This window comes from Pleurodeles waltl, chromosome 7, assembly GCF_031143425.1.
Source record: "Pleurodeles waltl isolate 20211129_DDA chromosome 7, aPleWal1.hap1.20221129, whole genome shotgun sequence".
NCBI classification, from domain to species: Eukaryota; Metazoa; Chordata; class Amphibia; order Caudata; family Salamandridae; genus Pleurodeles; species Pleurodeles waltl.
The window spans coordinates 111,804,304-111,830,975 of record NC_090446.1 but is presented as its reverse complement, the minus strand read 5'-3'; the positions used below and the strand labels follow the sequence as shown (position 1 = coordinate 111,830,975).

General features: G+C 43.3%; 1 protein-coding gene across 3 annotated transcripts in view; it reads left to right on the top strand.

Moving 5' to 3' along the window:
* KCNQ2 (potassium voltage-gated channel subfamily Q member 2) overlaps positions 1 to 26,672 on the top strand; it is a 312,417-nt gene that overhangs the window by 206,223 nt on the left and 79,522 nt on the right. For all 3 annotated transcript variants that reach the window (XM_069243203.1, XM_069243202.1, XM_069243204.1), the window contains exons 8-9: positions 15,943 to 16,037; positions 23,100 to 23,123. In XM_069243203.1, coding sequence (XP_069099304.1) covers positions 15,943 to 16,037; positions 23,100 to 23,123 — 119 coding nt within the window. The remainder of the gene's footprint in view (positions 1 to 15,942; positions 16,038 to 23,099; positions 23,124 to 26,672) is intronic.

Below are 26,672 nucleotides of genomic sequence, written 5' to 3'. Positions count from 1 at the left end.
AGCCATGTCGGGCCTCTTTAATCCATGTACAGCCACTCCCTGCCCCTTCATCTCACCCTTACAGCTTTCTGTTTCCTCTCTTTGTGAAACTTATTCGTTTTTCTCTTCCTCCGTCTTTCCCATGTGTGTATTTTGTTCGCAGTAATGCTTGAGGCAGAAAAATAAGCGCTGGCCCTCAAAAATAAGTGCCGGATCCCCACATCGGAAACCACCGGCTCAAATTAAGCAAAATTTAACAAAATATCCAGAGGTTTCAAAGGGGAACTAATGAAATGTTTTATTGTTTTAGTGTTGTGTCAATCATGCAGCCAAAACTCACCTTTCCCAGGGGTTCAAGGGATTTTATCTTCCCTAAGAAAAGTTGAAAAGTATTATGTCAAACCGTGCATTTTTCACTAGTCAGCAACAGACATTCTCTGCCTACCAATTTCGACTAATTCCGTGTAAAAGTTCCTGCACTAAGCTGGGGAAATTCTGAGCTGTACATAAGAAGTTTAGACACCTCAGACACGAGAAACAGGTGCATAGCTCTGTGCTGAGTCAGTGCGCCTGATCATGATGGGGCCCCATTTCTGTGTATGAGGGGGGCTTGAACTGTTGCACCTGATCATTATACAACCCAGTTCTGTGAATGAGGGGGGCTTGCATTGTTGCACCCGATCAAGATGCGGCCCCAGTTCTGTGAATGAGGGGGGCTTGCACCTGATCATTATACAGCCCAGTTCTGTGCATGAGGGGGGCTTGCACTGTGGCACTCGATCAAGATGCGGCCCCAGTTCTGTGTATGAGGGGGGGGCTTGCACTGTGGCACTCGATCAAGATGCGGCCCCAGTTCTGTGTATGAGGGGGGCTTGCACTGTTGCACCTGATCATTATACAACCCAGTTCTGTAAATGAGGGGGGCTTGCATTGTTGCACCCGATCAAGATGCGGCCCCAGTTCTGTGAATGAGGGGGGCTTGCACCTGATCATTATACAGCCCAGTTCTGTGCATGAGGGGGGCTTGCACTGTGGCACTCGATCAAGATGCGGCCCCAGTTCTGTGTATGAGGGGGGCTTGCACTGTTGCACCTGATCATGATGCGGCCCCAGTTCTGTGTATGAGGGGGGCTTGCACTGTTGCACCTGATCATGATGCGGCCCCAGTTCTGTGTATGAGGGGGGCTTGCACTGTTGCACCTGATCATGATGCGGCCCCAGTTCTGTGTATGAGGGGGGGGCTTGCATTGCTGCACCTGATCATGATGCGGCCCCAGTTCTGTGTATGAGGGGGGCTTGCACTGTTGCACCTGATCATGATGTGGCCCCAGTTCTGTGTATGAGGGGGGCTTGCACTGTTGCACCTGATCCTGATGCTGCCCCAATTCTGTGTGTGAGGGGGGCTTGCACTGTTGCAACTGATCATTACACAGCCCAGTCTGTGTATGAGGGGGCTTGCACTGTTGCAACTGATCACTATAAAGCCCAGTCTGTGTATGAGGGGGCTTGCACTGTTTCATCCGGACCCTGATGCTGCCCCAGTTCTGTGTGTGAGGGGGGGCTTGCACTGTTTCACCTGATCCTGATGCTGCCCCAGTTCTGTGTGTGAGGCGGGCTTGCACTTTTGTACCTTACCATAATGCGGCCCAAGTTCTTTGTGTGGAGCTGGGGGGCTCTTGCACTTTTGTACCTGATCAAGTTGCAGCCCCAGTTCTGTGTGTGAGGGGGGCTTCCACTGTTGCACCTGATCATGCTGCAACCACAGGTCTCTGTGTTAGGGGGGCTTGCCCTGTTGCACCTCATCATGATGCGGATCCAGGTCTGTGTGTTAAGGGGGGCTTGTACTTTTGCACCTGATCATGATTCGGCCCCAGTGCTGTGTTTCGGGGGGGGGGTGTGGGCTTGCACTGTTGCACATGATGATTATACAGCCTAGGTATAGGTGTGAGGGGGGCTTGCACTGTTGCTCCATATCATTATTCAGCCCAGTCCTGTGTATGAGTGGCGCTTGCACTGTGGCAACTGATCATTATATGGTCCAGTTATATGTGTGAGGGGGGCTTGCACTGTTACACCTGCTTATGGTGCAGCCCCCAGTTCTGTTTGTTGGGCAGACTTCCACTGTTGCACCTGATCATTTTACAGCCCAGTATGTGTATGAGATGGGTTTGCACTGTTACATCGGATCATTATGTGGCCCAAGTTCTGTGTGTGAGGGGGGCTTGCACTGTTACTCCTGATCATGGTGCGGCCCAGTTCTGAGGGGGACTTGCACTGTTGCCCTTGATCATGATGCAGCCCAGTTTTATGTGTGAGGGGGGCTTGGACTGTTGCACCTGATCAATATACAGCCCAGTTCTGCTGATCAACATACAGCCCAATTCTGTGTGTGAGGGGACTTGCACTAATACACCTAATCATGATACAGCCCCAGTTCTTTGTGTGTGTCAGGCTTCCACTATTGCACCTGATCATGATTCTGCCCCAGTTCTGTGTGTGAGGGGGGCTTGCACTGTTGCCCCAGATCATGATGCAACCCAGTTCTGTGTATGAGGGGGGTTTGCACTATTACACCTGATCATGATGCTGCCCCAGGATTTCCTGAGAGAGGGACTTGCACTGTTGCACCTGATCATTATACAGCCAGTTCTGTGTGTGAGGGGGTGTGCACTGTTGCACCTGACCATGATGCTACCCCAGGATTTCCTGAGAGAGGGGCTTGCACTGTTGCACCTGATCATGATATGGGCTCAGTGTCTGTGTGTGAGGGGCTTGCACCATTCTTGCACCATTCTAACTCATACTGTTCCATTTAATTAACATTTTAATAGTTAATGTCTGCCATCTTAAACAATAGTACAATTGTGGTTCACATTTTTCATGTAATGCACTTTGTTACAACACTGCAGCCACTGACTCCTCCAAGTCTCATGATTTCTTCCTCTTGATATTTGAGGTTTTTTTATCATTAGTTCGCTGAAAAAACATTGAGATTTTTAGTGTTATTGATCTGTTCTCCAAGGTAGGAATGACACAACCACGCTATTTATGTATCCTCCTATTGCCTATAATTCGGACTGGTTGTGTCATAGAAGCATTTGTAGGTAATACTATGCAAAGGTATTTTTTCTTTTTTTCTATTTTTTCTTCCCTGCCACACTGCCAGCTCTTCAAGAGCAAGTACAGTTATTTTCAAACCCGTGATTGAGCCAGAGAGCATTGAAGTCACAGACACCAGACATGTGAACAAATTTCCAAAGTACATGTTGAGAATGGCTAAGCATGAGACCGTGCTTCAAGAACTACACGTGTGGGTCAGACTTACATCACAGTATGGAATTCACACTAAATGACTGAGATTGTGTATTGGGGTGTGGGACTTACACCAATTGTGTGACACCAGGGCAATGAGAGAGCCTCTGGGCATCATTTAAAGTTTGGTGGAGGGGTTACTCTGTCACGAACATGACGAATATCCCTGTACCCCATATCACACGTGCATAATATCCTATGGCACATGTAATAATGCGGACAAGATAGACTCTGCATTTCCAAACTCTAACCCAGGCCCTGCAATCTTAGAGTTGAAACCAAATGAGCAAGGCTCTGCACTAGACCGCAAGACTCACACCATACAAGTGTGACCGCGAAGTAGAGTGTGAGAGCGTGTGCACCAAGCAGGGGAACCCATGCACCCCGAGACATGCTCCAAGTGTAGAAGTCACACCAAATGTGTGGGACCTTAAATGTTCACCCAATGAGACAGACAGTGCACCCTCCTATAGGACTCACACAGAGGAAGTGAGACTTTGCTTCAAGGTGTGGAACTCACTCTAAATGAGTGAGACTGTACATAGGACTCGAAATGCTCATCCAGTGAGAGCGACAGTTCAACAAACAATTAGACTCATCCCCAGTGAGGGAGACTGTGCTCCAGATGTGGAATTGAGACTGTGCTCCAAGATGTGGCACTAACTGTAAGTGATTTCTACTGAGGACCAAGGTGTTGGACTCCCCTGTATATGTCTTTCCTGTGTGTTGCACTCTTGTGTGTTGTATTTGATCAGTTCTCTCTTGCTATGTAGTGTTTTGCTTCATGGGCTTCTTGTGGCTAACACAATATGGCAGATTTCATCTTCCAGACTCACTAACTGAAGCACCTCAATATGATAGATTAGCAGTACGTAGACAAGACAACACAGATTGTCAAGGATTTTATCTATCATCAGGGTACTCTTCATGGACATCCTGACCGGAAGATGTCAAACGGGTGGCGGTGGGTTGATTACTTGCATTGCCATATGGCAGATCCAGCTTTCCTAATTTTACAACTCAATTGACAACAACAAAATGTTTTCTACAGTACTCTGAGGAAGGGACTCGCTCTGGTGAAGCAACCTGTGTAAATCATTGAGATTCTTGACTGCTTTTCATCCAATGATCGAGTGATCGTGAAAGCAATATCCTCTCCCACAGGGATTGCATTGGAGTACAAGTGCAATCCAGCTAAAGGTCGTGGGACATGCGGTGCTGGCGTCAAGTTGCAGGATCTCCTTGAGGGAAGAAGGAGAGAGAGATATGCGCACCTACACTTCTTGAGCTGGATGACTGGTGGTTGTAAGTTTTATGGTCCAGAAAAACAGCTGCTTGGCAGGTTCAGCTTTAGTCCAGGTCTGAAGGCATGCCACTGCCCCAGGGGTAATATTAATCTTCTGAATACTTTGGGTACATGTTGGAAATGGCCCTTTCTGCAGGGTCATCCCCAAATGTTTTGCCTTCCTCCTCCTATTTTTACTGGATTTGTTTTTTGTTGGCTTTAGGACTCTGTGCACTTTACCACTGCTAACAGTGCTAAAGTGCTCTCTCATTAAAACATGGTATAACCCCCAAATGGTGTATTTAATTTACTTCTAAGTCTCTAGTCAAGTGCACCACATGTGCCCAGGGCCTGTAAATGAAATGCTGCTAGTGGGCTTTCAACACTGATTGTGTCCCCCACGTAAGTAGCCATGTAAACAAGTCTCAGGCCTGCCAGTGCAGAGCCATTGTGTGCAGTTTTGAACTGCCATTTTGACCTGGCAAAATAAACCTTTTGCCAGGCACAAATTTTCTGTTTCAATACATACATGTTACCCCTAAGGTAGGGCCTAGGCAGCCCCATGGGCAGGGTGCAGTGTATGTTTATTTTCAAAATGACCTAGTGGTGAAAAACTCCTATATTTGGTTTTAATACTGCAAGGCCTATCTCTGCCTTATGATAAAATTGGAGCTACTTTATTATACCTTATAAATGTAATGTTCAAAAGGGGCGAGATAACCCCCCCCCAAGTTAAGTGTCTCTGGAACCATAGTTTTAGATCCTAACTTATGGTGTAGTCAGATACTAAATTGCAATTCTGAAAATGCCACTTTTAGGAAGTTGGCATTTTCTTGCCCTAGCTATTTGGTGCGTGCATCCGTCTCTGATCACTTGTCTGGGGTGGGGCTTCTAGACAGCCACACACAATGGTAGTTTAGGTGTGATTGATGGGCCTTTATGGACCATTCTGGGTAGGATGGGAGGGAGGAGCTGGGCACAGCCTCACTTACAACTAAATAGGGTGTGTCCTGTCCACACACAAAGGACTGCATAACCACCTGTAGTGAGTCCGTAGCCAGGGCAGGTGGGCAGGGACTCTGTGAATTTCAAAAGGCATGTCTTTGAAGTGTTCCCCACTTCAAAGGTCCAACTGGGTATAAGTATAAGTACTGGACATCTGACATCACCATTTCAGAACACTTCTGTCGCGCCGCGGCAACCGCAACCCGAGCTGAGCAATCGGCTCAGGTTGCGGCTGAAGCCGTGGTCCATGTTCTCGGAGGCTGCCCCTTTTGTCTTGTATTTTCTCGCACGAGGCCCTAAAGTGGGCATTGGGCCTCGGCATGTTCTGGGTGCGGCGCACCCTCGAAATTAGGAGTGGGCACCTCCTCCCCCCAACCCCTCACTTACCTGGTGCAGCCTGTTCTTTTCTTCTTTTCTTCTTTTCTCTTCTTTCGTTCCTTTTTTACACTTAGAAGCCATGTTCTTCTTTATCCCAGCATACCTTACTTCTACCCTTTTTTCCCTGCATGCTTCAGAACCCTTTTCCAAAATGGCACCTTTCTCCATATTCTCCTATGGTCCATCCCCAGTCCAACATAGTGTATTTTTATTTCCTGTCTGTCATTTCCTGTTTTAAGGTATATAAGGAGTGTGATTCTTGCTGCAACACTTCCTTTGGTGGTGATCACGCTCCGGTTGTTTTTCTCCAGCTTTTTTCTTCGCCTGTTCCAGTTTCTTCCAGTATTGTTTTTCTTGTTGGAAGACTTACTTTTTGCTTATTTTTTGTTCCAGGGAGTTCCAGCCATAGAGGTTTTTCCCTTTGGGGTTTTTTCCTCTGGGACTCCTTCTGGAGGGCACGGACTGCCTTTTGGCGTTCCATCGTCAGCAGCTCCGTGGCTACCAGAAAGGGCCGCCCTTACCTTGGTCAAGGTAGAACCTACAAGGATCGAGACCACTCTGCAGTTCCAGTTGGCCTGAGTCATAAACGACGAGTATCCCATGACAACTTCTGGACCTGTGGATACTCTGCCACGAAGAATGACTGCAGTGCTTTGGAAGGACTGACACTCTGCTGGACTGCTGTTTTCAGGGATTCCTTCTCTGCTGTGATGCCCTTCTGGCCTGCTCCCCTCTGCCTGGGTGAGAAGGACTGGACCTGCATCACTTGACCCCAGAACCAGAGTGACTCCAAGGGCTAGTCAGCTGGCCTCCTTTTTCTGAAGTCTCAGGGGCATAGAAGACTTCACACCAACCTGGTTCTGCAACTAGATTCTGCCATCTATGAGTCTACCCTGCTAAGTGGTACCACTCCAGTCCTGGACCCTTGGAAGTGGGCCTAAGGTGTTGCTCCAGTGGAACCGATGGATCCTCTGCCGTGGGAGCAGAACTAATGCATCACCACTGCTGTATGAGTTGGAACCAACGCAACAGATTTGCATCACCGCATCAAGAGTCCGACGCATCTCCTTCAGAACTTCCACTGTGCAAAACTTTCCCTGGCACCAGTTTCTCGCATCTCTCATCAACGGCAGCCTCAACAACAATGTTGCAGCTCCCCATTGCAGCCTTAGGGCTCATCGGAACTGACTCATTTTCTCAGCTGTGCCTTCGCAATGCAAGCCCCGTCGACGGGATCCTTGATGATGTAACAGGACCTCACATAACAGCCTTGTTGCATCTTGGAACAAATGCATCACCTTAGCTGCATGATGCATCTGTGTTTCGGACCTACCAAACACTCTGCAACCAGGATTTAAGGTATTTTGTTTAGCGGGCCTAACTGGGTCCTGCCTTCCGGACAGCCTGAACCTTTACTTTGTCCCGATCCGGCATGACCAGATAACCACGGTTGGCACTCCTTGCTCCTAAGTGCTATTTTACAGTTTAAAAAATCATAACTCATGTTCTACTTATTGGATTTTGGTCATGTTTTATTTATTAAATTTAGATCTATTTTAACTTGGTGTGGAATCTTTGTGTGTGGTGTTTTCACTGTTTTATTGTTTAAGGTGTTGCACAAATACTTTACACATTGCCTCTAAGTTAAGGCTGACTTTTCTGTGCCAAGCTACTTAGGGGTGACCACAGGTTAATTTGGGTTTGCTTGACACTTACCCTGACTAAGATTGTTTGTTAATGCTTGACCAGGGCTCATCCCACAGTCAGCCCACAACCTCGATTTCTAACATTATATACATCACCCTCTAAAGCATCATTAAGCGTTCTAATTCTACTCTTCCCAGTACTTTGGGTGAGGTAGTTTGCACTGATGCTGTCTGTGATGAAACTCTTCTAAGAGAGTGTTAGACCTGACACACTGAGGTAGTGGACCTCCATACTGTTTTTGCATTTTTCTAGGAGGTTTTGTTGATTCTCTTTAAGTGGCTTATGGGTCCTGGGCACTTCTCCTCCTGTGCAGTACAGTGTGAAAGTGCACATAACCTTCCTACATCTACTAGGAAGTGGCAGTAGCCAATATGTGCACACTTGCACAATGGTGTTTTCATATATACTGAGCCTGGCACAACTTGTCAGTGTGTGCACACTTGCTCAGTGGTCGTATATATATGCCGAGCCTGTCACAGCAGGCCTGTGTGGGTGCACTTGCACCTTTTAGGTGTTCCTAAAATTGTATCCAGCCTGCCCCTCCAGGCTTGTGCATGCACAAGGCGCATGCACCCAGGGAGTGCAGAATACCCATGTGAGTTCTCACTGCCCATGAGAGCTGCGCTGCCCATAGGTTAACATGGGGGAAAGTTTATAATTGATCCTGGCTGCAATAGTGGGTTCCAGTGGAGCAGCCTAATGATTTTTACTATCATTGGGTTCACAATGACAAACCCCCTTCTCATGGTAAAGGTGGGTTTGTCAATAATACCCATGAAATGCCACTTCTAGAAAGTGGGCATTTCTATGTTCTAAAAAATCTATTTGTGTCTCTTTTAATTCAGCTTCATTCCACTGGAAGTGGGGCCAAGCACATCTGTGCATTCCCCAGCAACAGCCATAAAACTTAGGCAACTGGAACGATGGACCTCTGCCATTTGAGGGCTTGGTTGGATAGACTGGAGGGAGAGGCTCTGACACTTGGCCTCTCAGAGCCAGATCATGGCACCACTAAAGATAAAGATCTGCATTCCACAGCCCCATGGCAGACAGGACTGAAATTTAAGGGAGACATCTGTGGTTCAAAGGGGACCCTATGAACCACCCCCCCACTTCAAAGGCACACTTGAGTATAACTACGAGTACCACCCTTCAGCAACTTAGAGATGCACTAGCAGGGGCATGGGAACGGTATCGGTGGTCCACGTGGTGCATACTGCTGGAGGAATCTGTTGTATACAGGAGTATCTACTATCCTTGGAAGGGATCTGCACACCCTTCCTGCATCGTTGCTGGCCTGGGCAGATTCCCTTCTGCAGTGTGGCACTCTGCTGTGTGCTCTCCAAGGGCCTGTTGGTTTGCCCCCTGTTTTTTCTGCAGGTCTTGGGGACATCAAAGACCTCCTGCGAGGGACCTATATCATCTACTGTTGTCATCTGGAGAGCGGTGACCTCCTCCGTGCCTACATCTTATGCTGGACTCCACCTGGTGGCAGCGGTGTGAGCATAGAAGGACTATTGCTCCTGGAGACCGGAATTACCTGGTTTGGAACCTTCAAAGTATTGCCCGCACGTAAGGACTGTGGCCCTTCTTCATGGGCCTCTGCACGCATAAGCGTCTTGTTTGTTGTGAGCGGATTCACCGGTCGTGGGACCCTGCATGGCCCGCTTTTGTCAAGTGCATCGTATTTTTCTCGTGCGACACCCGACTGCATGCTCATTATGTGTGGTGTCCGATTCATAGTTTGTGACCCTTGGAGGTGCATCCAGACCAGTGCCACATCTTACCTCGTGTGGCACCGCTGAACTTTTGTCTTTGTGTGTGACTGGATTGTCTGGTGCGACTCAAGTCATCGCTCACCAGACCTTATGCCTCATTCCAGGGAGGTACAGAATTGTAGTCCTTTGGGGGTAACTGGACTGTCTGGTGAGACCCAAGTCATCACTCACCAGACGTTGTGCCTCATTCCAGGGAAGTACAGCATCGAAGTTCTTCGGGTTATTGTCCGGAATTGTCTAGTGCGACTCAAGTCATCGCACACCAGACTGGTGCCTCATTCCAGTGAGGTACTGCATTGGAAAGCTTTTTTAATGTGTGATCGAATTGTCTGGGGTGACCCAAGTCATCGCACCTCAGAAGTTGTGCCTCATTCCAAGGAGGTACAGCATTGAGCACTTTGCATGTGTGATCAGAATCATCTGTGTGACTCAAGTCATTGTGCACCAGATGTTGTGCCTTCTTCCCAGGAGGTGTGCACCTGGTAACTCTTTGTGTGCAAACTGAATTGTTGGGGAGTCTCACGTCATCACACCCCAGACGTTGTGCCTCCTTCCCGGGAGGTGCGGAATTGGTAACTATTTGGGTATTACCTGGCTGGGCTAGGGCTACTGTGACTAGCGTGTGGCCCCAGCAACCCTCCCCCTGTACTTTGCAGACCTCTGAGTGTACCTCCTGAGTGGTGCCCAAGCCTCCATGTGTTAACTGTTGCCTGATCAGCCGTTATCTCTCTCTTCCCCTCACCTTGTCCCGAGGTCACGAGCAGCCTAAAATGGGGGTGGGGGGGAGAGATTGCTTTCATCTTCAGCTTGTGGGGGGAGCTGGGTAGCAGGAACTGGTTGGCGGGCATAGGGCGGTTTGGGGCCCAGGGTGTCTGCAAACACAGTGACATTAACCAGCCAGATATCAGTGCCCTGCATTAGGGTGGTAGGAGTGGACGAGTGCATGAAACTGTGGCACCGTGTAGCATTGTAGCAGTGCGGAGTGAATGTAAGGGAATGAGTGTGGGTGATCGATAAAACAATAAGGTGGTGTTGCGGTACATGTTATTACTTGCCAGAGGCCTCTTACGGTTGACACTGGGTTTTACTCGGGAAGTGCTGCAAGTCTCTGTATGTACATATTGCTGCTAGCGTTGTGAACTGGGGTGCACCCTGCAATAGTGTGTTATTGAATTGGGGTAATCGTTATGGTGGGTCTCGTGCTGAGAATGTTTGGCACTGCATGAGGGTGCTGGGAGGGAAAGTATTATTTTTCTCATGTGTACATACGGTTTATGGAGTTTAACACAGTTGGGCCTAGTATTGCGAGTAATATTGCTGAATGTGATTTATGCCCAGATTTACATGATAATCATGCTGTGTTGAATACAAATTATATTTACGTACACCTCATGTGAAGTCTCTTTCGTGACGCTCAGTGTAATTGCTGTGTGGAAGTGCTGTGCCATTGTTTTACACACGGCCCCTGTGATTAGCTTGACTGCTCTGTGCCGAGCTACCCGAGGGTGAGCGCAGGTTACACAGTGAGTGTTATCATCCGCCCCTGACAGGAATGGGAGGTTCTGCCTGGCTGTGGCCTCGCCTCAGCCAACCAGAACATTCCGCCTCCAACAGGGAGTGAAGCTTGCTCTGCTGCCCGAGCTTGACGAGCACCCCGTCTGATGGAGTCGTACACTGTTGGTGCCCATGCTCCAGCCATCCTTTGTACAGGTATTAGTGAGCCTGGACGTACTGCTGATCAACGTGCACATGTTTTGTATGTGTGTGGAGTTGACCTCACACTGCAGCTGCCCATGCTGTCTACCCTATTTTTGAGAATATGTTCTTCGCAAGATAGTGAAAGGACTTATTGTTTCTGTGACCCCGATTATAAACTGGGGATGTAAGGGTATTCTTCCCAATATACCTGGCCTGGTGTTCCCTCACCTGGATTTTCCATGTAGAGGAACAATGGACTTGATTTTACCAGCGAAAAATGGAGCAAATAAAATCGCATGAGGTGCAGCTTGGTCTGATTTCCAACCTCCGCCTGACCCCCTTACTGGCACATTAAGAGAGCATAATGCTCCCTCTGTCAGCTCACACCTCTGCTTTCCTTTGTCATCTTTCCAACCCCCTCGCACATGCCACACGCCCTCTACTGCCCCTCCACCCCCGGCTTCCATTTGCCACTTGTAACTTGTTTATAGCATGTGCCAATTGGGGCCTGGCAAAATCTGGAAAAATACTCATAACAGTTAAATGTATGATTGGAAACATTTTCTCTGGACACAGAGTATCCCAGCTTATAAATCCGCCATCTTGTAATCAGAGTCTCCCTGTTGTTAATGTTTGAAGTTGCCACCATCCGCACGCTTTTGATTTCTCTCCCTTCTGCCATGAATGTAGAATTTTTCCCCAAAATCCTTGAAGTTGAATTGTTCACTACTCTCTTCAAGTTGCATTCATGGGAAGTTCTCAAGTCGATTACTTCTCCCTCTCCACAGTGTGAGATCTGAATGAACAGGGCAATCATGTCATTGACTTCAGAAGCCTCAGCATACCACCTGGCAACAGCATGTGGAGAACTGAATTTCGTGATATGCCCAGAATCACCCAAGTTTCAAAGAACTGCGGCATCTGGGTTTCAAACCATGGTGCTTATGTTGCTTCATGTTTAAAATATTAGGTTAATCTTTTTCTTGTATTGGACTATTTTAGTTCCTAGCCAATGCATGGAAGCTACTGCTTCTATTTCTGTCAACCAGGCAGTGCTCTAGATGCCTGGATTAAACTTCACCATTGATATAACGTGTCCATCCTCATCATTTTACCCAGGACATTGCTCCAAGTAAATCCCTGCATTTTCTTATGGCGAGGTACGTGTGCTTGCAGCACTATGCCATGAAGGTGAATTGCATGGGTCACAATAGACTAGGGGTCTCCAAAGAGTCGTTTGGGAGCTGCTGGTAACACACCAATACCCTGGAAGTAGGAGCTACTGGTAACACACCAGTACCCCGGAAGTAGGAGCTACTGGTAACACACAAGTACCCTGAAAGTAGCTCCCTGAAGTGCTGCCCAGCATAGTCAACAAAATTCAGAAGTTCTAGCCATGTTGAAAATGGCAATTCTATAGATTTACAAATCCATGGAATGCCACCAAATTCCCCGCTGTCTCCACTATCAGTTTATCAAAGTCACGTGGAGCTTGTTTACTTAGCCACATTCAATTGATCACGCTGGACTTGTGCAAATTGGGACACAAAACTCGTGCCAGCTATAACTAGTGGATTTGCTCATGTGTGAGACTGCTGGACGCAGGATGGAGGTATTTGATAAGAGCATCTTCAGCCCTTGTAGCCAGGGAGAGAAGTGGCAGGATTGAGAATGGCAATAGGTGATAGCCTTCTTTGTTTCAGATAGGTGGAGTGGTGTGTACATGTATGTATCCGTATTTGTTTAAATGTTTCACTATGCATATGTGTACTGTTGTATATGCGATGTGTATGTGGCTAGTGTTGCAACCCTCGTCGGAAGACACTGTCTCACTTTAGAAGCCACTCCTGGTGCTGGGGAACCCCAAATGTATATGGTGTCCCCAATATGAGGGATTCACCACAGGGATTCACCACTAGCACAATTATGATTGTAACTGATATAATATTGGCACTGGCATAATAGTGATAAATCTTGACATATGTTGCATATCCTTGGACATGGCATAATGATCGCTATCCTTGTCATATTTGGAGTATGCATGGACTAATTATGGCTTTCTATCACATAATTGTGGCCATCCATGAATAATAATATCCATGACTGATATGTTGTGGTGGTTCTTAGCATTACAGTGGAGAGATTTGGCTCAATCTCAGTTGTGGCCCTGACATAATTGTAGGCACCCTTGGCATAATGCTGACCTCTTTGTCACTATGGTGGGTGTCATGGGCATGGGATGGCAATATCTGGGCAAGTAGAGCAGAATATTGCAATGCAGTGCATTTCTCCTGGGGAAATCATAGGCTGACATTTAGGGACCATATATGAAAATTGATTTTTCAGGCAAAAATGTATTATTTTCAAAAAAAGACAAGATATTCTCTGTTTGCATATTTGATAAAAATGACATGTATTTCGAGAAACTGATATGCAGATGTTTGACAACAAAATGATAAAGAATTCAAAACATATTTAAAGCTGTTCTTTTCATGATACTTCAAACATAGTTGAGGATCTTTTCAGCACTCAATATTTCTTTTCTCCTGTGGCTATAATTTCGTTAGACATATGAAGACGTTTCTAATTCATAAAGTGTGATACTGCTATTAATTACCATGTCTTAAGCATTGGAGTGCTTGGTATTTTACTGCAATATCATGTTTTAAACATCATCAGTATCATTAAATATTGTATCCAGAAAGTGAACTACCACAATATTGTGAAAGTAAGTATTTATAGGTAAGCTTAAATACATTTACGTTCTTAACACCACATTTATATATCTGAAAAAGATATGCATCTTCAAATTATGTAGATGTGGAATTGATAAGATGAACGTTTTTTATACCTATAAATAAGTATTTTTACAATATTGTAATAGTCAATATTCTGGATATGATATTGAGCCTTGATGGTATTTTATCACGTGATATTGTGACCTGCATGTGGGTGGTCACCACTACTAATCGTGCAAGGTGTGGTCACCATTGTGATTGCACTCGATGTGGTCACTAATGTGGGAGTGGTCGAAGCCATTAGTAGCTCAGGACTATTTTCAATGATCAGAAGGAGCTCTCCTCTTAGAAAAGGTCCAAGACCTCTGCCATAGACATGTGTAGGGCACTTTCTTACTTAGCCGTGATTGAATGCCAGTTTGGAGCCCTGCAGCATTTTATCGGGAGCCCATCAATAAGGGATTCCGGTGTTCACTGATCTTTGTCATCACTCCTACCCACTACTGGGCTGACCATGAACAAAGGAGAAGCAAGACCACTCAGGGCCAAAAGAGGATTCGGGAAAGTTTCTGGCAACCTTGCAGACAGATCTAATATTATCTTTCCAGAAGAGTAGTACTGCCTGACAACCTTTGTTGTTTTAGCCTTTAATCTCATATTGACTGCAAATGAGACTTTTGCACCATGTATGTATGTTTTTGTGATAGGAATAGAAGGGTGGCTGTTCAATAACTTGGTTTTCGAGTGCAGCCCCTTGTCCAGTACTATTAATTGATTGTGAGGGACATGGTCCCTGCAACAGCACCACAAATGTTCTGCATTTGGCACAGTTGTTCCAGCCAGCACATAAAAGCCTGGTTTGGAGAATGTCAGAAACTGAGACGACTTCAGAACTGGTTGTGACAGCAGGATGAAACTTTGCTCAATCTGTAAAACAAAAAAATGGACAAGGGTTTATGTTTTCCTTAGAAACTGTTGCAGAAGTTACTGAATGCCAGGATTGCTGAATACCCAAGCTGCCTAGTTCTGATTTCACCTCATGCCTCTTTCTTCACTCCTTGCATTTCCTGTCTCCCTACCATAATATTGTTTCATTCCTCTTTTCTCTCTTGTCACTGTTTACCTATCTTTCTTTTCCTCTATCTTTCCGTTAAATGTTTTTCTCTCTTCCTCTGGGTCTCAATCTAATAGTGAAACACCTTGCTCTCTCTAATGTAGTGCATATCCCTTTTAGAGTTTCTGTTGTGGAATGCTAACATGCAAGAGTGGAAGGTAGAATGTGGAGGAGAGCAGGCAGAGAGGGAGCTGGTGATGGATGCTTGGTTTGGCTGTGATCTTCTCCTTTGAGGGTTAAACCAGTAAAGTTAATTCAAGAAACCAGTAGTGATCCTTGTGTGAAAATAGTACACAGTTGTTACACTGGTGACAAACGTTTTGGGAGATGAGAGGTCTCAACATCTAGGCGAGCATAGGTTTGATACACAGAATCCTTGGCTCCACATGAAACCTCATGTGATCTTTGAGCAAAAAGAGTACCCAGTTGTTACATTATCTTTCACCTTTGTTACTTGTATGGATTTCTCTTTCACTTGCCCTGGGTCAAAGAGTGATGATGCAAAATAAGTCCTTGAACCCCAAAATGAGTGCTGGTGCCTGCCACTTGCAGCCAACCGAGCAACTTAAGCACTGATGGGATGGTACTGGTGTGTAACATTCCTCCATCCCCTGCTCTGCCTTAGAGTAAAGCTCAATTCCATTCTTTTTTTTTTTAGTCAGATCCAAAGTGGGAGCAAGATTTTTGTATAGGTGGAAGATATTGATGAAGATGGGATTTCTGCATTCCACCCACACCAGATCTTTGAGACTGAAGCATGCTCCAGTGTTGTCAATGCATATTTGTTATCCAACCAATAACAACAAAGTTTCAAGGTTCGACCAACATTGAGATATTTGGTAGTGCTTAATGCATATGGTTGTAAATATCAGGAGATTTATGTGGACAAATGTGATAAATACAATCTTTTTCTGGTACACAGTCTTCTTTTTCTCACCCAATCCTCAGGCTGCCTGGAGATTCTATGCGACCAACCTCTCCCGCACGGACTTGCACTCCACCTGGCAGTACTACGAGCGGACAGTAACCGTGCCGATGTACAGGTAAAGTCTAACTCTGCCATGTCCTACTTGTGCCCACCAATTAACCCTTGATTTGAGAACATGGGATTCTACAGTTGTTTTGTCTCACAATGAGGCTGGGTAGGTCCTTGCCTGCAGTACAGATGACAGTCAATTTTGTGAATTGCATATACAGACTCAGTGGAGCTTTGAATTAAATGCCCACAGATAATTCTTAGCTTGGAATGGCACTTGGAAGAAGTAGATATGAAAGCTAACAGACTGTGAATGACAATATTGCTGCACAGGCCAGTAACCCATTGGCCTGTATAGCATACCTCTGCCTTTTTGCTAGACATGCTACACAACTACCACATACATACACACATACATTCTTTGCATTATTTGATTGGTCACATTTGTCTTATATTTTTGTTCAATCACAGTTATTTTTTTGCATTCCATTTTACTTTACATTTTAATGTGTTTATTTCTGGTTCTATTTTATATAATTTGTTTTAAGAAATTCCATGATGTTAATTTTCTCTTCTTTTTTGTTGTTGCCTTGTTTCTGTATTTTCCACCTTTTCTTTCTATGTGCCACTCCACTTTCATTACTTGTAGCATTCATTGTGCAGTGGCTGATTGCAACTTGTGGAGACCACAGCAGCTTTGAAGACTAGGTAATGTCATGTCTCCTCGTGCCATGTCTGTGTGCTTTAATCTTAGAGCACTGCTATGCCAATGAGTGCTGTACTGACAGGTCTCATATTTTTTGAATTGTCAAACCTTTCAGGCATTTCTCACTTCAATAGTTACTTCATCCACGGTGACCAAGACGATGTAGTGTGATGTGTGTTTAATGATTTAAAAATTAATCTCTGGTCTTTTTGTATTGTCAATATGTCTTTTGAGAACTTCATATATCTGGAGCCCTACAAAATTTTGTTGCATCCACCATTGCTCACTCTGTTGTCCCCCACTAGTCTGAAGGGAGGAAAAACTCCCACCATCTTACATTGTTTTCTCCTTTTACATTTTGCACCACCCACTACTTTCTGCTACAGCCATTTGCTCACTGCTCAAACACGTCGCTTACTATCTACTCCGGGACTTCTTGTGCTAACCCTTAATTCCTGCTCCATCATTTCACTTTGTGCTTCTGGCCTTCACGTCATGCTTCTGCCCTTTACAGCCAGGCTATATTACTTCTTTCACTTTTCGCTTTTCACTCATCCTATTCCTTCCTTATTTCCTACCTTAATACTCCGGCGTCCTTTCCTTTGCTACAGCCATTCACGTCAGACGAAACTCCGTCATCTGCTGCTTCTTACTCTTGCCTACTCCACCTACCTAACTTTCCGATCCATGTACTTCTCAGGTCCAGCCTATCCTGCTCGGACACCCTCAGTGTTTGGCCTCTTCTTACACCATCTGCCTCACTTGAGGATACACCCCCATTTGCCACCAAACTATTTTCGTCTGCCACTTAACTCTCTCTTTCACACCCCTCCTTCTTCCCCTCCTGCCCATCTTTGTAGTTTCGCAGTCTTTTCCCATGCTTTCCAAGCGTCCTGAACTTTATCTTAGGCCTGGATTAGGAGCCCTTTGTTGAAATGCAGCACCTGCATCTTCTGCTTTCATAGGCATTGTTGTCACAAGAATTTCAAACCACTATTTTCTTTAAACTACTGATGAATACAACTGATAAAATCTGATAAACAGGGATCCACAGGATATCATTATCAGATGTGATAAATATTGCTGCAGTACTGAGAGATTCTCAATCAAGACCACTGTGTCCTTCTCCTGACACTGCCTGTTTCAGGTTCTGGGGTGAACGCTCAGTGACTGTATATTATTCTTGTAACATGAAGTGACTCCACTCCTGTCTCTGACAAAATGACCCACAGGATGTTCACTGTCCTTCGAGGGCGTAGGTTGAATCTATGCCAGAATCAGTGTTTTACTTACCGTGTAAGGACTCTATTTCACGAGGAGAAACATATTATAATCTATCAACATTTTACTTCAATTTTCATGCAAGCTCTAATCCTGATAAACAGTGGATGTTTCCTCCAGGCAGAGGATATGACATCTGGTAGACAGAATCAACTGTATGTAAAAAGTTGCATGGTCCCATAGTTCATCTATTGTAAATGTTAGCTGAAAGTAGGTTGGAAAAGGTAATGTGTGCAAACATTAGACATGTGTATTTATGTGTTTTTGAAAATAAACTACTATTCTGAATGTTACTCACATTTTACCCTAACCATTCAATGTGGCTCTCTCTCCTTGATAGGGTGAAAAGAAGTGAAGCTTTTCTTTCTCAGGATCTTGACGTTCCAGAATGAGCAGTCATCCCTTTCTAGCGTTACCCTAGCTTTAGGGTAGATTTGATTAATGCATACTTTGGAATGATGAGAACATCAAGGGTGCATTCCCTGGTCAATAGTGCATGCTGCCTTTAGATTCATCTGCATACCTTCCAGTGGTATCCTTCCCTTGAAGATAGTACTTTGTCTCATCACTACTGCTTTACTTTATCTCACTATCCCCTTTACAAACTCACATGTGTAGTCTGGAGTGACACTTGTTTCAGATTCTTCCAAGAAGATAAAGGATTGCGAAACAGGTGTTCAAAATTTGTTTTCGCCTTTTAACTACAGAATTGAGTTTGGTGTAGACGTTTGGACTTCCTCCATCTTCCATTTCCATTATCAATTGCTCAAAAAGATAGACAGGATCCACAGATTGAATTAAGGAATGTGTGTGCGAGGAAATATCCTCCATGCATTGATTGTCTCTTGTGAACCCATCTAAGTCATTCATACTCTTCTAATAGATACTTTAATATCATACACTACCAGTGTACCTAAGCAAAGTTCTCCTGTATTGGGTTATCTACAGAGCAAAGCTGCTGCAAATAAACAATCTTGAAAATTGTCTGTATTAACCAGTAATTATTTTATGGTGAAGGAAAAGTTTAAAAGTTGTTCAATACTGTGATCTCCACAATTAACCAGGAGGGGAAGGATCAGGTGTTTATGTTTGAGTGGTGGGGGTGGGCTTTACCCGCACGAGATGTTGCAATGTGAAATGCAAAATTCATAACACAGGGTTTGCTATGCCCACATAGTTAATAGAAACATTGAAGTACTCTGGTTCTATTTGTTTTCCTGAGTTTTTCCAGAATATGTGCATGGTTGAAAGAAAGTACTTCATTTTGCTCCCACACGCTCTGTGCCGCTTTGTTTAGTTTGGGGTGAGCATATGTATCCGTTGCTCTCCTCTCACATTTACTGACCAAGGGGTTTTCAATGTTTTAACTACTGTTGCAGTCACGCTCTGTATGACTCTGAATGTTGCTGAAGCAAAAATGGTGGAGCCTAGAGGGTTATCAGATAACATTTCCAGCTGGCATTTTATAATCAAATCACTTATCTTTAAAATTAAGGTTTTCTTTAAGCTCATCAATGTTACTGCCAAAGAGCGAGACTACCTTGCACACCGTACACCCATGTGAATCAAATCTTGTCCAGGATGGTCCAGAGAAAACAAAATTAAGCCTGGAGGAAACAGGGCATGATTGACAAAATTAATGTTGCAGACATGCAACTGATGTTCAGTCCCGGAAATTGAAGAAACAGAGGATCCGGAATCTTAGAATATTAAAACCAAAGGCACACACTTCTAGACATTGATGATGATGGACAGTGAAGTCCTCCATCAGCTAGAGTGTACAGCAAAAGCATTCTTGGAATTAAGTTACAATTGTTTGGTGTGAATGCTATCCCAGACCACACCTAGAGCATTGACAAAAAAGTATAGGTAAAACAACAGTGTAAACTAAATGGGATTATAAACTGAAACAAAGCATGGTACGCTGCTTCAACAGTGGCAGCTAATGCTGGCTTGAACTACATATTGGCACTTTGAAGTTTACAATTTCAAACCTTCCATCAAGAAGAAACAAAGAGAGAAGCAAAAACAGATGGATGCATTCAAGAGAAAACAAGGAGAAACAGCTACCAAATTTGTGAGATTACGAATTAGGCTTGGCCTAGACGATGAAGAGAATATTTAGATAGGAGGATAGAAAAGAAATACTTTTGGATTGCATCCATCGCAAAGTAAAAGAATATTTTACAACCAACTCTCTACACATGTGAATCATGGGATTTAGGAAGAAACACGAAGCCTAACTGCGATAGAAAGGTATTTTATTCAGATTATCGCAAATCCTCCCTTTTCTAAAAGTGCACAACATGTGTGAAAAAGGACACTGTAAACAATGCACATATGAAGAAGAGACTACACCCATATTCACAAACTCTGTGTGCGCCAAAATTAACAATTCATGGGGTTCAGGAAAATTTACATTTCATGAGGATCACAAGATAAATCCTCAAAGGTTAAACAGTTATCCTTGATTCTGAGGAAATTCTTTTTACAACCTTGTCATGGGGGAAGTGGGAAATGTATGGTGGATGAGCACTGAGCGAGTGCCAGTCGGGGGTAGGGTAATAGAGCAGGGGCAGGTAAGGCATCTGGGTGTTAGGATGGGGTGGTTGTGGCCTTCCTTGGGGTAGCATTGTTGGCTCTCAAATCATAATGAAGGGAATTTGCTGGATCCAAGCTGTGCCTTTATCAGCCCCTGCCCCTCACCATTCATGAATTGACCGGGTAAAGATCTGCTATATTTTTTAAACCAGAAATTTTGGGACCAAAAACACCAGACCACTCTTAGTTTGCAAGGGCAGTGTCTCCCTGGTCAACACATATTATGGGGATTATGTATGAACTACACGTAGTGCTTACCCTTCCAGCAGCTTATACTTGGGGCTTATGTGTTAACTACAGGTAGTCCTTAGTGTTCCAGACGGTCACTTGTTGTAAGTTCGGAAACAAGTAGTGCTCACACACACACAGAAAACCAACATAAAAAAGACCAACCCTGCTGGCAGAGGAAACCAGAAAACAAATATTGTTCAATTGTCACAAGAATGTGGAGAAACAAGAACGGCTCCTTCACCAAAGGAAATACTCAAACAGATGGTCTCCAACCCGAACAAGAGCTCAGGGCATTATTGCTGCAAGAGTAGTTTGAGAACTGATAATCATTACCTACGGATGAGGCACAATGGCTTGGATTACCTACATATATGAAGAAAGCAAAGTGTGAGAAATGTTCAAACAGGGAAACAAATATTCAGGGGATGTAAACTGGATTAGGATGAGAAGGTTTCTGTGGGACAGTTGTAAGAAGAAATACATGTGCTCAGATCCTTCCATAAGTAGAGTACACACTATTTATTCATGGGTTTTGTATTGTGCTGTAAGACAACTTTGGACCATTTGTTGTCATTTGCGTGAGTAGCTCATCCTGATAGGCTCAGTACTAGGCTGTTTAAGGCGCAACAAGGATGGCTACTGTTGATCCAGTTCTTGCAAATGAGCTGCTGAAGCTGCTTGCTCTTTCTGTTCTTTTCTGTAGTGCAGGTTATGTGTAGGATTCAGAAACACAGTGAACTCCTACCATGATCCAAAATGTATCTTCAAGTCTTCTAACCGTGGGGCATGTCCACACAGACCCCATGGAATACTGACACCAAGAACTAGGGCATAAGTGCATTATGACACAATCTAGACCTAATATTAGGCTTAAGTACAACTGGGACGCCACATTTGCACAACAATGCTCCCTTAAAACTCAAAGGTGTGGGATAATTGCATGAAGCACAATCATAGTTCACTGTGCACATGTGTGTACAGCAACTGGATCAGAAGTACATAGGAAACACCCCATTTCTCAGAGCGCATACACAAGGCTTGAGGCCAAACTCTAAATGCACAAAGTCACACTGCATGTGACCCACCCATCAAACCGCAAGGTCTTTTAGTGCATTACAGTCACAATGGTAGCATTCTTTAGGACACGTACACCACCCACATGGTCAGGTACTGGGGTACAAGTGCACTTGGTTACCCTGGGGGCCCTGTGCCCCTTAGAACATGAGAAACCAGAGCAGGAGTGCATGGGTTGGCCTCCGCATTGCCCTTTAAAAACACTCACTAGTCTATTGACTGCACCCAGAACAAGCACATGGACAGTGAGTGAGGTTCTGTTGATTTGACCTAACCTTTTCTTTGTCTGCATTTACGGAGCCAAACCATCACTTTGCCCATTAGGAAAATTATTATTAAGATAAATATTATTTTAGTATTAGGATTAAAAAGATTACTAAACTGTTAATAAATTCTTTGAAATAGTGTATCTTTCTTGAATATAGTTATGGTTATTTTAATTGAAAAGATAATTTAAATAAAATTAAGGGCTAGAGTTAATATTAAAATAATTTCAAAGAATGAAATAAAAATATATTTAATACCATAATAAAATAATGTTGATATGAGGGCTAGAACAAGGTTTTAATTATTTTAGTTCAATTTAAATTAGAGTTGGGGAGAGAATTAATTTACGCAATACAAGTTAATTGAATGAGTCAAATTACTGAAATCGAATTGATGATAAATGTTCATCTAGTGAGAAAATAACTATAAGAATATTATTAGATTTAATTTAAATAAGTAGATTAAAATAGGTTAGAGTTGGAATAAATGCACTATAACAAACAAAAATATTAAATTATGTATGTTTAGGTCTTGCCTCGAGTTAGTGCTAGAAAAATGTAAATTCATTTAACTAAAGAGAAAATCTACCAGGTGGAATGAAGTAAAGGGACAAAGTAAAGGTCATTTCAATGTTATGGATAGAGAATAGGGAGCAAAGTAAAATTAAGTCAAAGTGAAAATGGAGAAGGAAATGTATTGGAAGTAAAGATAATCGAAATGAAGACATACAACCCCAGTCAGTAGATTCTGATTGCCTGTAAATATATCTGAAAGTTTTTAAAACTTCTCCCAAAATAAATAATGATGCACCAACTCACTGTCCTCAATAGCAGAAATCCTTTACAATTTACTTTTAGCTTATTCTTGAAAGCCTTTCCTTTTTACCCTTAATATGCTTTCTAATTTTATTTTCTTTATTTTCCCCACCTTTTATTGTTCTCTTCTTTTTTCTTCTCCTGGTTAAAAAAGCTCACAGGCCTACGGTGCCTCCAGGTATGATCTGCATGTTGGTGTGTACATGGTGTTTGTGGTGTCGTGTTTTCTTCAGCTGCAGCACCATAGGCTCAACCTCCACCCTCTCCCCATTTCTGGTTTATTTCCATGCATCCACATCTGTCTACTAGGCATTGCCCAACCTGTGAATCAAGTCTGGGTGTGTGAAGTGTTTGCTAAAATGTTCCTAGTGGCAACTTCAGGACGGGTGATGTTCAAGTGCATCACATACGTGGCATGCATATATTGGGCATATTTAGGGGCAGAGATATTGTCCACCATATAGTATCTTTAAAACTTAGCTTCATCACAAAGTTTAACTTAATCACATTTTTCAATTGTTGCATTGAACTTTCTAGTGCAGTAGAGCACCCAAATACACCTAAGGAATAGATATATTCATAGACATATTGTACTCTCATAGATGTTTTTAAGGTGTGAATTAGGCCGGTGCAAAATTTAACTTACACTGTAAAATTTTGAAAATTTCTGAATTTCTCAAATTTCCCAAAAATCTATAGTATGCACTTTGGATGTCATTTTTTTCTAAAATGTGAATGTACTGTTTTTGAAAAAAGCCTCCCAAGAGATCAGTGAGAGAATGAATTTCACAGAAAATGTCTTACCAATAAATATTTTGTACTGGAACCAGTCTCTAGCTAGTGTCTAAAGACACTTGCTTAAAAAAAGTCACATAGGATACCATAAAAGCACATTTCTCTATGAAAGCATAATTTTGCTGCTAAATTTTAATTGAATTTGAATTTCTTAGAAAAAATTACAGAACTTTGAAAATTCTTAGTTTGAATGTAATTCACCAAAATGACTAGATCTAACATTGTTTCATATCATTCAAGAGTGGCTAATCTGGTCTTGTTTTTCCTTGGCATTCAGGTTCTTATAGTTAAATTTTCCCCATCAAAGAGCTATGGCCTTCTTAATGTACTAAGGTTAGATTACAAACCAGTTGGTGTTTCTTACTTGCTTACTGGTTTTCAACTCAACCGGTATTTTAAGATATAAAAATAAGTTGCAGGGGTTACATTAACTCTTAATATGTATGCGACTCCCGGAACTCCTGCTCTATTAATATGTATGTGACTCCCTGTAAATAGCTGGGATGCAAAGATGCAGGCCTTTGTGTTTTGGTTCAAAGGCATAATTGTCCCTTAAAAGGAGAGGGCATACTTAAAGAAAAAACCCAGTGAATGATATTGGAGACAGCATGAGGCAGTCCACTGTCTGCTCTCCCCAGTTGTCCATCTCTGGTGGATCACAGGGCACTCCCAGCTAGTATACCATCAGATTACAGAATGAGAAATGTAAAAAGGAAAGAAGGCTGGAGGCCTTTTCCATCGATTCTTCCAGGATCTGGAACAACATCCCAGTATGCATCAGGATCGCCCTAACGCTGCTCCAGTTTAGGAAAGACTTGAAGACGCACCTCTTCGAAGAACAGTACATTGCAATGCAGTAACAGTCCACAAGCTAGCTACCTTTCCTATCACTTGTAGACTTTATGGTTATCTTTGACCCTGTACAGGTTTGTGTTGTAGTACCACAACTTACTTACATACATACATACACAAGCCTACATTCAGAAGGTGGAAACTATCGACAAAAAAACAGTTTTCATGTTACAAATGAATACAACTCCCTTTTGGGACCTGGTATTTGATCAGTAGTTCACAATTGCAATTTATTGATACATTCCATAGCGAATCCCAAAGGAGACGGATATGCCTTGTATTTAATGACTATCCTTTGCGATTCTTAATGGGTCACAAAGTGTACCTTGCCAGTCAGGAAGACATTTCTGATTTGCAGTGTGACCTTTGTCCATTCAAAGTTTTCTTTTGTGGTTGCAAAGCTTCCTATTTTGTAAATCACAGGCTTTGCAACCACTGACACGTTTCATGTATCAGACTTTACGGCATAATTCAAATCGCAGCGCAAACTGGGTGAGCTGTCCTCGATTGATAAGCAGCATCTTGCTCTGTTTTGAGTTGTGGATAATAAAAATAGGTCACTTGCAACCTTTGTTGACACATAGCTGATACAGAGCCAGTAGAATGCATTTTAAATTGGTCTCCACAGGGTAATGGGGCAAATAGGTATCCAATCCAGAAAAGCATGATTGCTGAGTACAGCACATTTTAACAAAATCTACTTTACCAAAGCACACTTTTGATATGTAAAGCAAGCATTGTATTTGGGCAGCTTTGGAAGAGGGGGGTGGCAGACGGGACCACAGTTACTCTTGAAGCAAATGTCCAGTAGGATCTCAGTATGGCACCAAATCTTTCTGGCCTAAATATTGTCTGACACAAATATAGTGTCCTAAATATTGTTTACAAAAATAGCACCCTTTTGCAGTTAACTAGAGAACATCCACACTCCAGCAAGAGATCTATGTATAAATTATACTTAGACCCCTATATTTATGTCAGTCAATATTTTTGTTATCCATATTCTGACACACAACCAGAATGTCATATCCATCTGTTTAGTTGCATCTGCACATGGGACGAGGTTTCAGAAAATTCTTTGGAAGAGTTCAGCCTTCATTGATGTCTGAGGTTGGCACTGCCTTTCCCTTCTGTCTTCATCCCTTTTCCCCTCTTTAACCAATTTGTTGATCCTTTTGGCTGCGAGTTGCTTCTCTGTTATTTCTCTTCATACAGTTGTGATTTGCTAACGTGGAAGAGTAAAAAATTCCTTGTCCTGATGTGTTGCTCAATTTTCTGCCTACTCAGCCATCTTGTAGGCCATGGAACAACTACCTAATCTTTTCTTCTGATTTTCTCCACAACCACCATTCTGTACATTTAAAGTCACCGTCTTGTTTTGATTAGGCTTGTAACTGTGTGGTGCCAAATATCTTCTCCTTGGTTGGTAAGGAACTGCACGTGCCCCAAAGGTTTTTTGGAAAAGTCAGTGAAGAGCTCTTTGATTACTATTATCTACCTGTGGGTCTTAGGAGTGGATTCATAGTGTGTTAGTCATTCTTGTGAAAGACTGTTATAGGAAAAGTATATTCCATCTGAAAGCATACAATACAGAGATGAAGAAATTAAAAGCAAACGTATTTACTATATGGTTAACTTCTATGTGTTCTTTTTTTTTCAGTACATGTGAAGGTAGTGTCTTGTATAGAATATACTTGGTGGATGTTCACTTTAGCTTACCTCTAGAGCTATACGCTAGGAAAACCTGAGCTTGTTTTTTGTCCTATCTTCTAAAATGTCAAGGTCTGTTGTTAGGTCATTTTCAGTGGCAGCTGCTAGATTGTGGAATATATTGCCATCCCATCACTGGGTTTAAGGAAAGCTATTGGAAGAAAATACACAGAGAACATAGCTGTTAACCCTGCAACAAGTTCTGGGTAAAACAGCAAATGTTCTCATGCAAAGTATATGCAGTTTTAGTAAAAATTTGTCAAAATACACTTGGGAAGTCATCAATGTGAAAATAGTACCTGAGGTATGTCTTCATATATAAAGGTCATGTGAGATGCCTGTTCAATGTATTTCCTTATGTTTTTAAGTA